The sequence below is a fragment of the Haliotis cracherodii genome, unplaced genomic scaffold (genome assembly GCF_022045235.1).
Source record: "Haliotis cracherodii isolate W230 unplaced genomic scaffold, xgHalCrac1.p SCAF_19, whole genome shotgun sequence".
NCBI classification, from domain to species: Eukaryota; Metazoa; Mollusca; class Gastropoda; order Lepetellida; family Haliotidae; genus Haliotis; species Haliotis cracherodii.
In genome coordinates, this window is record NW_027266274.1 from 4,597,739 (window position 1) to 4,610,288 (window position 12,550).

At 42.9% G+C, this 12,550-nt stretch overlaps 1 protein-coding gene across 1 annotated transcript; it reads right to left on the bottom strand.

Annotated features, from left to right (window-relative positions):
- Nucleotides 1-1,391: 1,391 nt before the first annotated feature.
- Nucleotides 1,392-10,082, bottom strand: LOC139466895 (coadhesin-like). The gene is made up of 9 exons (XM_071248621.1): nt 10,061-10,082; nt 9,524-9,721; nt 8,709-8,900; nt 6,109-6,300; nt 5,636-5,827; nt 4,736-4,924; nt 3,768-3,959; nt 3,057-3,233; nt 1,392-1,684 (listed from the first exon to the last, which is right to left on the bottom strand). Exons 1-9 carry the CDS (start codon nt 10,080-10,082, stop codon nt 1,392-1,394), a joined length of 1,647 nt encoding a protein of 548 aa, XP_071104722.1.
- Nucleotides 10,083-12,550: the final 2,468 nt, after the last annotated feature.

Genomic DNA, 12,550 nt, shown 5'->3' on the forward strand with positions numbered 1-12,550 from the left:
TTATCCAACTTATGAACCTAGTAAAATCCAAGACATTCCTGACAAAATAAGAAAAACATCGACACACCTTATGGTGAAACAATACAGTGTATTGCGGTATAAAAGGAATTCGCTGAAAACGTGCGAGAGAAAGAACACATGCAAGCATGGGTGTTTCCATTGGCAATCACGTTGAACCAGTAAAAAACTACAGGTTTTATTTCTTGAACAGCATCAAAGATCAGGTCTGTCATCTGGCTTCGTGCAATTTGTCAATAGCACGGAGACTGTCAACAGCCACTTTGGCAGCCTAGTGACAAGTAACCGCGAATTAAGTAGGTCAAGTTCACCCACCTCCAAGTTCGGGTTTGAGGGCTGTTCGTTTTCAGTATTAAAAAACTAGACGACTGTTATTGAATCAGGTTTGTTGAGAAATATATTAGTTTAGCGAGACAACCTTTAATTTGAGTAGGTTTCTCTCCTAATTACAAGGGACTTGTCTCAACAATGCAATGTGAACAATCCACATCCAGAAATCATCTTGCAAAACAAATTTTTAGTCGTCTGTTTTATATTAAGATATATGCATCAAGATTCAGAGTGACAAAGAAAACTCTCCACAAGGCTGTATGAGAAGAGCTACTTTAACTCTCCCTTTATGAAGAGCAATATTCCAGCCGCTCCAGTCTTTGGTGTCTACATTTCACAACTTTTGAGGTACAATCGAGCATGCTCTTTCTACATAGATTTCAAAGAGCGTCATACGATTCTTGCTAAAAAATTGTTTGAGCAAGTTCCGACATTCACAGCCTCGGTAAGACTTTGAAATATTTTAATGGTAAACATGTGGAAGACATCTATTTTCATACAACAAGAAAGTGTTTGTGTACCTTTAAGTCTATCCATCATTATTTCTCTAGACTGGAGATCAGTAATGCCATATTTTGGCCATTGCCATTCTAAATACGAAAATGAGACAAACAGTATGAAATGTCTGCTCTACAAAGACACTGTACTTCAACCCAATGGTTTTATGACGTAACGTTATCAATTAGTGACGCTATGAACAATGCATGACGTCATGTACAATTGTAATCAACAATGCATCATTATGACAACATACTGCATCAGTTGACCAATCAACTTTGGGAATAGTTAAATTTGCACAGATGCAAACCTTGCCGATTTTAACAATCGAGCTGACAATCTTTTTTGATAAAATGTTCATTTCTATCTTCACTAGTTTGTGATCTTTCGTAACAAAATAAATTGGGAATGAAGAATCAAACAGTATCGACATTATATCAAGAATAACGTATTATGACGTTAATGTCATTCAAGACAATAATAATGTATCTAACCCATGAAATCAATTTCACACATGTGATTCATTTTATTGACACGAATATCGTTCAAGAATCATAGCAAAATAAGCTACACATAGAGACAAGAGCTCCTGATGCGGTAGTAACACTATCTCTTCGCTTTGTCGGGCCTCTCAAAGATTTCATAATGGTTCCATATTTGAGACGAGGCGGTTTGATCGTGCCTGGGGTGTACTCAAGAGGTGACGTTGTTGCTGTAGACACGCCTTGCGCCGATGTAGTCGTTGTCCATGGGAGCGGTCGGGGCGGCGGCCGTGGTAGGGTGGCTGTAGGGGTTCCACACATGACCATCATAGCGGGCTGCGTGAGATGTCTTGGTCCTGACCAAAACAGTAATTTAACAGCCAATGCTAAAGACACAGTAGACGTGGGGTAGTCCAGTTGTTAAAGCAGTCACAAATAAGACCAAAGGCCCGGGTTCGATTCCCAACATGGGTACAACGAGTGATGCCCACAGTGTTTTGCTGGAATATTTTACTCACTCACTCACCATCACTTTCAACAGAGACGGTCCATTAACCAAAAATAAACTTGAATATATGACATAACTATGACGAACTGGGGGTATTAATTCGTTATGACATAAAAGGAAATTTCTCAAGAAAGTATTTAACTTGGTAGTTAGCAACTGAGACGTCATGAACATCGATCTATGCAATTGGGATACGATGACATGCATCAACCAAATCAGCGAGCCTGTCCACCCGATCCCATTATTTGCCTCTTACGACAAGCATGAGATGCTGAAGACCCCGATCTTCAGGGGAGTATAATATACGAATGCAACTGAACTATTAAATAACGTGACAGTATAATGTATTGTTATTGGCAGCAATATCAGGGGAAGCGTTTATTGTAGATATGATTCAAGAAAACATTTTGCTTATGCTTATAGTGCGCTTTATTCCACCATGTGGATGTGGTATGACCATCTCACCTTTGTCTCCTTAGGACATACACGACAACACCGACGACGATCAGTACAACGAGCAGTAACGTCACGCCAGTTCCAATTGACACGCCCAACACAATATACGAAACCTCTGTCTGGGGATCTGTTGAAATAAAGAATGACTGAATGAGCATTGTTTTGGCAATTTTCCAGCAACATCACGGCGGGGATACCAGAGATGGGCTTCACACATTGTACCCATGTGGGGAATCGAAACACTAGGCTTCCCAAACGCCCCGTTGAAATGACGAATTGTTTAGGTTAAAATAGGTTTACTCGTCAACCAAAATATACTATAGACTAAATGCAAGGCAACTGATGAAATGACAGTGAAGGTGAAGATAAAGACACGATGAGGCCTGATATTGTCATCTTGCAATTCTACGTTTATGTCGTTAATTCTTGAGAATGGAACAATGACAGGTCGCAAACTTTCGTCAACATTTCGCTGTTAGTCAAATGTCCATTCATAATTACCAAATCAGTTTGCAGTTTGTCATGTGTGAAACCGCCCAACAACTCGACACTACACTACTACAGGGGTATATCTGGTACAGGTCAAAGTAGCGACATCATTTTGTCACCGATGCGTCAATTTAGGAAATGTCTACCATAAAAGGTTTTGAAAGCTTTTACTAAGAACTTGAGACGTACTGACAAATGGTGTAAGGATAAGGCTCCTACAATTTGGAACATTCATTTACGGAAGTCACATTTTGACGACAAAGAAATACACGCACCTGGACAGGGGGATAATCTGCAGTTGGATTGTTTTGTTTCTGTCACGTGACCTGAGCAGTTCTTTTTGTCATTTGAGCATGACCTTGACCTTGTTGCGACCTTGCCCGCTGACATACCGCACGTGACATCACATGACGGTTCACTCCAGTCAGACCAAGTCGACAGGACTCCATTGTCTGTAAAAGTATATCTATGTATATCTGAAATATATACAGTAAATACATCGACGTGCACACCCGTATTTGTCAATGCAACATGTCGACCCGACACATGCACTTTAGCTTAATAATAATTACAGTAAACAAAGGTTATAACGAACTCAAAGGGACTACTAATTTTAGTTCGTTTTAACCGTAGTTCGTTATAAGTACATATACAGCATGACTACAGCAAGTAGTCGGGACCAAATAGTAAGTTCGTTATATCCGTCAGTTCGTTATAAACGTGTTCGTTATAACCGTAGTTTACCGTATATTTATATTAATTCGGTTAATCCGGATAGTGTTTACTCCTGACGAATTCAGTGGTAACGGTACCGTCCGGATGAAGGAGGTTCCACTGTATGTACATGAAGAGGCTTCTTACATAATCATCCGGCAATTAGGGTTAGAGTACCGAGGTTTTGAGTATACATTTCAGGTCGTTGATGACCTGACTGGACGTTCCCTTCTCCCGCGTGACTATGTGTATATGTTTTTGGTCATATTTGCCTGTACATGGAGGGAGTCCACAGTTTCTTTCTTCAGTTTCTGAACTGTTTCCCGTGCACAATGTCCCCCCGTTCTGAGGGATGGGGTTTCTACAAGACCTAACTCTGGACACATTCTTCGTGGCACGACTTCCACAGGTCACGGAGCATGGCGGATTGGCCCATGGTCCCCATTGTGTGAAGCCACCATCCACTGAAACATGCCATTGAGAAACGTCAAAAATATAAACGTGTGAAAATTCCTACCCTCTATTTACATGTAGACATTCCTTCCTAAAGTCTGTAAACCAGGCTTTCTGGACAAACGACAGTTCATTGTATGTATGAAACATGACATTGCCATGTGCTGTTATTTCGCTATTCCGGACCTGTGACAATCCGGACATTAATGGTCCTGCTGGATTAACGAGATCGGGTGGTCAGGCTCGCTGACTTGGTTGATACATGTCATCGTATCTCAGTTGTGTGGATCGATGCCCATGATATTAATCACTGGATTGTCTGGTCCAGATTCGATTATTTTCAGACCGCCGTCATATAGCTGAAATATAACTGAATGTGTAAATAATCGAGTCTTGACCAGATAATCCAGTGATTGGTATCATGAGCATCGATCCACGCTATTGGGATCGATGACATACATCAACCAAGTCAGCGAGCCTGACCACCCGATCCCGTTAGTCACCTCTAACGACAGGCATAGTCGCCTTTTACAGCAAGCATGGGTTGCGGAAAACTCAGAAGTATGGACTTGTGAAGATTCCTACCCTCTATTTACATGTAGACATTCCTTCCTGAAGTCTGTAAACCAGGCTTTCTGGACAAACGAGAGTTCATGGTATGTATCAAAAATGACATTGTCATGAGCTGTTATTTCGCTATTCCGGACCTGTGATAATCCGGGCAGTAATGTTCCTGCTGGATTAACGAAAGTTTCTTGTATTCAGTATAAGAGCGTAGCCGACATACCTGGACACTCTGACAGAGTGCACCCCTCCTCCCTCGTCTCCATGCGACTCTCACGACAGTCCCCACCTGTCTGTGGATCCGGGTATGTACATGACCTGCTTCGCACTGCTACCCGGGTCGCCTGTCCGCCGCACGTCTTCGAACACGGCGTATATGACCACATCGACCACGGCGTGATGCCACCGTTAACTGAGATAAGATATGCGTTTATTTCATCTCAAATATACAAAGAGTTGGCTGTTTTTGGACTTATATTAAAAAATCAGCTTGTTTCACCGTCATTGTTTGTTTGATGACGCCACATCATTACGTCGTCACGTCACTGCGTTGTAAATACCATATGTTATACGTTAATAGTGGTGATGACATAGTTTGGCTTTACGTGAACAGTCAGAATTAATCTATTCCAAATCGAAACGTCTTTGTATAAGTAAAGTATGTTGATTTGAGAATTACGTTTGAAAAACAAAATATTAATGCTTTACTCTCAAAGGTAAAGTAACAAAGATCATATTTTTATTCACCATGTTATGGTGCTTTAAGCACATAATAGTACAAATGAACTGGTGCTTAGTTACAATGAAGATATAGACTATAAACTATCTAAGGGGTTTTAGATGTTCTAAAAGTGACTCAACCTTTTTGTTCTTTACAAAAGATATGATTAAACTTTCTGAAAGGAAAAGAGGTGTTGAGGCGTGACTTGTTGTTTTACCCTAATAGACATCAAACAAGTGAAAATATCCCTGACACGTTGATTGTCAAGTACACGAACGAATGACTACTCTGTAAAGCTACATAGTACAAATCATCATTATCCTTCGTCGGTTACTTATATCCTTTTGGTATATATATAGTTTACGACACATACAATGCGCCCATTGATGTTATCGGTCTTGCCTGTGCATGGAGGGAGTCCACAGTTTCTTTCTTCAGTTTCTGAACTGTTTCCCGTGCACAATATCCCCCCGTTCTGTGGGATGGGGTTGCTACAAGACCTGACTCTGGACACATTCTTCATGGCACGACTTCCACAAGTCACGGAGCATGGCAGATTGGCCCATGGTCCCCATTGTGTGAAGCCACCATCCACTGAAACATACCATTGTGAAATGTCAGAAATATAAACGTTGGGCGATTCCTAACTTTTATAATTATACATTCCGACCACGTCGACCACGGCGTGATGCCACCGTCAACTGAGATAAGATATGCGGTTTTTTTTATATCTCAAATATACAAAGAGTTAGCTGTTTTTAGACTAGTATTAAAATGCGGTTTGTTTCGACGTCATTGTTTGTTTCAGGACGCCACAGCATTAGCTTTTTAGTATACATATTGTTTACGACACCCATCGATGTTATCGGTCTTGCCTGTGCATGGAGGAAGTCCACAGTTTCTTTCTTCAGTTTCTGAACTGTTTCCCGTGCAAAATGTCCCCCCGTTCTGTGGGATGGGGTTACTACAAGACCTGACTCTGGACACATTCTTCGTGGCACGACGTCCACAGGTCACGGAGCATGGCGGATTGGCCCATTGTCCCCATTGTGTGAAGCCACCATCCACTGAAACATGCCATTGTGAAACGTCAGAAATATAACCATGCGAATACGCCACTTTTCATGTGCGTGTAGACATTCCTTACTGAAAAGCCCAGACATCAATGTTGTTGAACTGGCGATGTACATTGGGCTGTTGCAGGAACCACATTTAGAATTCGGTTATTTTCGACGCCATTGTTTGTTTGATGACGTTACTGCATTATGACGTGACGTCATTGCCTTGTAAATACCTTTATTAAATAGTGGTGATGACACGGTGCGGCTTTGTATAAACAGTTACTATTCATTGTCCATGTATTATCAAAATACTTTACTTTGGGAATTGCTTTCGCAGAACAAAATGTTGATACTTTATACTCAGATGTAAAATTCCTGTGATCATGTTATTTCTGACATATTGTAGTTTTAAGAAAGCACATATCTGACCATTTTTGTATCAAATATTTCAAATGAACTCGTGTTTAGTTGGGATGAGGATGGAAACCATGACCTACCGAATGTTTCTCAAGGTAATGCCATCTTGTGTTCCTTACTCTAGCTATTGTTAAACTTTCTGAAAGGGAACGAGATGTTGGAGTGTGACTTGTTCTTTCACCCTAATAAACATTAAACAAGTGAAAATATCCCTTAATGTGGCTTGTTAGGTACATGACTGATCAAACTCTAAACCACCAACATACACTGTGCATATGATTTTATCATATGCATCACATGATTTCATCATATGCAGAGTTTCCGTTAGTACCTAGTGTAGTACAACTCATTATCATTCATCGGTTATTTATATATCGATATATGAACAGGTATTTTTACCTTATTAGTATATATACTGTAACATTACTGTAAGATATATACTGAACCGCAAAAGAAACGTCACCATGGATAGATATATGAGAAACCTTATTTCTCCAAACACTGTAAACATACTTTGAGACAAATTAAAAAGATGAAACTTGGCAAAACTGATCATCAAGGTTGATATTATAGTGTCAAATGTTCTTAAAGGGAAACACAACACTAGTCTCTAAGAAAATGGCATCACAAGTCAGTATCTCGTGTGTCCGCCATGTGCATGGATGACTGCCGTGCAAAAGTCGATACATGGAATGGATGAGGCGGGTGATGAAGGCCATGAGCCCATACTCTGAGGAACGCCTGACGCAGTTCAGCTCCTGTTGTCGGCCTTGGTCTGACGTCATTCAGCCGTCTTTAAATCTCGTCCCACAGGTGCTCAATGGGATTTAAATCGGGACTGAGGGCAGACCACTGCATGGTTCTGATGCCATTCTGCTGGAGGAAGTCTCTTGTTGCTCTCGCAGTGTGGGCACGGGCGTTATCATGCTGAAACACATGGTTGCGGCGACTTGCCAAATGAGGTATGGCGTGTGGTCTCAAGACTTGATCAATGTACCGAGCTGCTGTGACACCATTTGCCTCTCCCTGGACCGATGTTCTGGAAGATTACAGGGCCGACCCTCTGTGCAAGACCAATTCCATCCCACACCATGATGCTCGGACCACCCCACGTGTCTCTCTCAACAAAACAAGCATCCGAATAATGTTCATCACGGCGTCGCCAGACTCTTTCTCTGCCATCTGCTGTAGAGATACAGTAACGGCTCTCGTCTGAGAAGAGGACTCTTCTCCACTCCTGGTGGCGCCAATGCTGGTGCTGTGCTGCCCACTAAAGACGGTCCCGGCGATGACGTGGTGTCAGAATGGGTTCTCAGTGTGGCCTCTGACAGAGCTTGTCAATCGTCGACGCACGATGTCCGCACTAATATGTCGCTGGTGTGTCCCCATGGTCTGTTTAGCAGTTTTCACAGCAGTAACAAAGCGATCTTGAAGATGCTGTCGCACAATCTGACGATCCTGACGTCGGGTGGTGACCCTTGGTCTTCCACTACATGGTCGGTCATCTGTAGTGTTGGTGGTCTGGTACCGTTGCTGGAGCCTGTATATGGTCCTTACGTGGACTTGAAATGCAATGGCTACTTGCCGGGCGGTTTGTTCAGCTTGCTATCGTCCAAGGGCTTTGTGTCGCTGATTTCTTGTCAATCTTGGTATGTGGTAGCATTCAAAAACGAATGAATGTTATCCGATCTGGGGGGATTTTTATAGGGCAAGAAATGGGGGTGTGCATGTGCATTTCAATCTACACGGAACTCACGTGCATCGGGTTACCATGGCCGTTGCTGTGATGCGTTAGGGCGATCGGTTTTATTTTCATCTGCTTTGTGTTTTTATCATTAAATTTCATTTTTTCGGACAAGGTAATGTTAAACTTTAGAAACTTTGACAAAAAATACCCAGATATTGAAATGACCACTTTTCATGCAATGTTACTTTGGGTGACGTTTCCTTTGCGGTTCAGTATATATGACAGTGGCCATCTTTTTGGTCATACTTGCCTGTGCATGGAGGAAGTCCACAGTTTCTTTCTTCAGTTTCTGAACTGTTTCCCGTGCAAAATGTCCCCCCGTTCTGTGGGATGGGGCTGCTACAAGACCTGACTCTGGACACATTCTTCGTGGCACGACTTCCACAAGTCACGGAGCATGGGGGATTGGCCCATTGTCCCCATTGTGTGAAGCCACCATCCACTGAAACATACCATTGTGAAACGTCATCAGTACGAACCTGAGGTAGTGAATCTCTGCTTTAGATGCACTGTCCACAGAGATGACACGGCCACAACTTGACGTACATAGCTATTATGTCTCTTACTGCCAGGGTCTTATGGGTATGGACCCCTATCCCAGATTCGCGTTTTAGTGTCCTTGTTTTTTCAGCACCTCCTTTGTGTTCATAGAATTCGTAAACGTTCCGTCGCTCTAGGTTCTCCGTGGCCCTGTGGTAGAGCGTCCGCCCGGAGAGTGGAAGGTCCGGGGTTCGACCCCGCGTCATACCAAAGAGGTTAAAAGATGGTCCTGTATCTGAGTGGGGGTATTCATGTTAGAGTGCGTCATGGTACCTAAGTGGGCTAGCACCATAAAGTCAGCATTAAACGGTGATGTGTAACCGCATCACTGTTATTATGTAACGAACTCACACTGATCTTGTATTATTGGATCACCATCTGCATCTTTTACGTTTATTTATATTTACGTATATTTGTAACGGAATTGGTAATGGTTTTTAAAAAAAATAGAACTAACAGTTTCAAAACACATCTCATGTTAGTAAGGGTTTACTCGGATGTATCACCCGTTGATCATCTCCCTACCTGGACATCCGCGGAGCTGACAGCCCCTAACATAGGTCTCCAATAATGGCTCGAGGCAGTCCCGGCCGCCATTCTGGGGTGGGGGCCTGGTGCAAGTTCTCGTTCTGCTGACGTTCCTCACCGCCGTCAACCCACACGTGACAGGGCAGGCTGAGTCAATCCAGGCACCCCAGTCAGTCACCCCACCGTCCACCACACCTTTGCAATGACAACATATATACTACTCAAAAGAAGGTAAGGGTCAAACCATTTTTGCATATAAATATGAGCTAAATAATAAACAAATAATGACAAAATAATTCCTCCTTGTCTCCAGAACAGAAAACACAAAAACAACTTTCGATTGGACACTAATTTATTACCGTGATGAAAGTAACTGGTGTAGCCACCGTTAGTATTCACATGTTCTTGACAACGTTGGCACATGCTGTTCAATAGACGTTGGAAATAACCTTGAGGGATTGCTTGTTATTCTGTGAGTAATCGCTGAGCCAGCTCAGGGGGTTGACGACAGGGACGTGATGTGATCGGACTCGCCTCCATAGTTCACCACACGCATGTTGAATGGGTGACAAGTCGAGTGAATATGCAGGCCAATCCGTGTGCTAAACGTTCTGCTGCTGCAGGAAGTCGGTCACCACCCTGGCACGATGAGGTCTGGCGTTGTCGTCCTGGAACCAAGCTCCTGGTCCAATCTGCTGCAGAAGTGGCACTAACAGAGGTTGAACAATTTCGTTGGCATAACGCTGACCAGTCAAATTTTCGTTGACGGCGTACAGAGGGACACCGTGGTTCATGGATATCCCAGCCCATACCATCACACTTCTTCCTACAAATGGCAGACGTGGTGCAACGTTGACCATATATACGAGCCCGGCTATCACTGAATTGGAGCGAGAATCGTGACTCATTTGTGAATATTGTCTCTGCCCACTGAACACGTCTCCACCGGATATGACGTCTGCACCAATCTCAGCGCGCCCTTCAGTGACGGTCAAGTAGCGGTGGTCGTACTGCCAGACGCCGGCATCGCAAACCTCGGTCTCGCAGGTGATTGTCCATCTTGTAGCCAGCCAAAGGCCCTTCCCCTGTCTTGGATGCTGAGTTGTCTTCGAACCATCTTCAAATTTCAAGCGATGATGAATGGAAAATGTTCAGCCCTTTTATTGTTAAACTTGGCATGCATAGAATGACACTCATGGAAAACTTCACTCAGAACATGCATTGATCTAAAACCTTTTCACTATGATGTTGTCAGATCAGGAAATTATCAGTTGCTCGTAGTGTGTTTTGTTATCGCTTAATATCGCTAAATGTATATGTGCAAATATTGCATTGTTCTTACACTCGACTTTTCAACCTTTATAGTGCGGTTTGTGTTCACTTTGGTCGCCCATCCTACCTGGGCACGCCCCATTGTTACAGTTGACAAGAGCTGTCTCCGAGCGTGGCTCAGCACAGTCACGTCCATCGTATTGTGGAGGAGGGTTGGAGCAGCTTCGGTTCCTCATCACGACCTTTTGGGCAGACACACCACACGACAGAGGGCACGGAGGTGTGGTCCATTGTTCCCATGTTGATATGCCGCCATCGACTGCACATAGAAGCATGTCATTAAGTCATCACCAGGAATACATGTAGCTACACATAATCAGAAGCATATTGTATTAGAAATTTCAAATGTATTTCTCATTCCATATGTTTATGATATTGAATACCTTGGTTTTAACATTGACGACAGTCGTTGTCAAGTATTCCTGTAAATCCATTCATTACATTTTTCATTCTATTTATCAAACTATTAACGAGTATTTATAAATGAAATTCAGTTTTGTGGTAAATCAAAATATATCCATGATGATACTGCCCTGACATATGATAGGTTTAGCAATTCATGTTTGGATTATCCCCAACCGCCATCCATAACTGTTGTTCTTACTAGGGCAGTATCGAAGGTTACAGTTGACTTGCTTGGTATCAAACAATGCATCTGTGCAGTCCGCTCCCCCGAAGGCCGGTCGTGGGTTAGTGCAGGTGCGTGTCCTGACCAGTGTCCTGGTAACGTCTTGACCACAAGTAACAGAGCAGGCTTGACCTGTCCACTCTGACCATTCAGTCACATTGCCGGCGACTGTTGAGGCAGTTAAAGTAAAATTTGAAACGGATGTCTAAATATCCTCCTCGACAGAATTAATTAAATATTCTCCATAACATTATTGTCTTAATATCTTTACTGAAAAGTTCGTTTATACACCTCAACATAATTATCTGAATATTCTCCTCGACATTATTGTGTGAATATTTTCATGGCAATTGATTTTAAATAAACTTAAAAAATATATATCTAAATAATCTCATGCATGTATTTCCAACATCCATGACATGGATATCTAAATATCCTGATCACACTTCCGTGTTGGCAATGCGTTATTACTGTCGACAGTTCTTCATTGCTGTCTGTGTCAAGAGCCCTTCATTACTGTCTGTGTCGAGAGCCCTTCATTACTGTCTGTGTCGATAGCCCTTCATCTCTGTCTGTATCGAGAGCCCTTCATCTCTCTGTGTGTCGACAGTCCTTCGTTACGGTCTGTGTCGAGAGCCTAAGGCTTCATTACAGTCTATGTCAAGAGCCCTTCATTACAGTCTATGTAAAGAGCCCATCATTGCAGCCTGTGTCGAGAGCCCTTCATTACAGTCTGTGTCGAGAGTCCTTCATTACAGCCTGTGTCAAGAGCACTTCGTTACTGTCTGTGTCGAGAGCCCTTCATTACAGTCTGTGTCGAGAGCCCTTCATTACAGTCTGTGTCGAGAGCCCTTCGTTACTGTCTGTGTCGAGAGCCCTTCATTACAGTCTGTGTCGAGATCCCTTCATTACAGTCTGTGTCGACAGTCCTTCATTACAGTCTGTTTCGAGAGCCCTTCGTTACTGTCTGTGTCGAGAGCCCTTCGTTACTATCTGTGTCGAGAGCCCTTCATTACTGTCTGTGTCGACAGTCCGTCATTACAGTCTGTGTCGAGAGCCCTTCA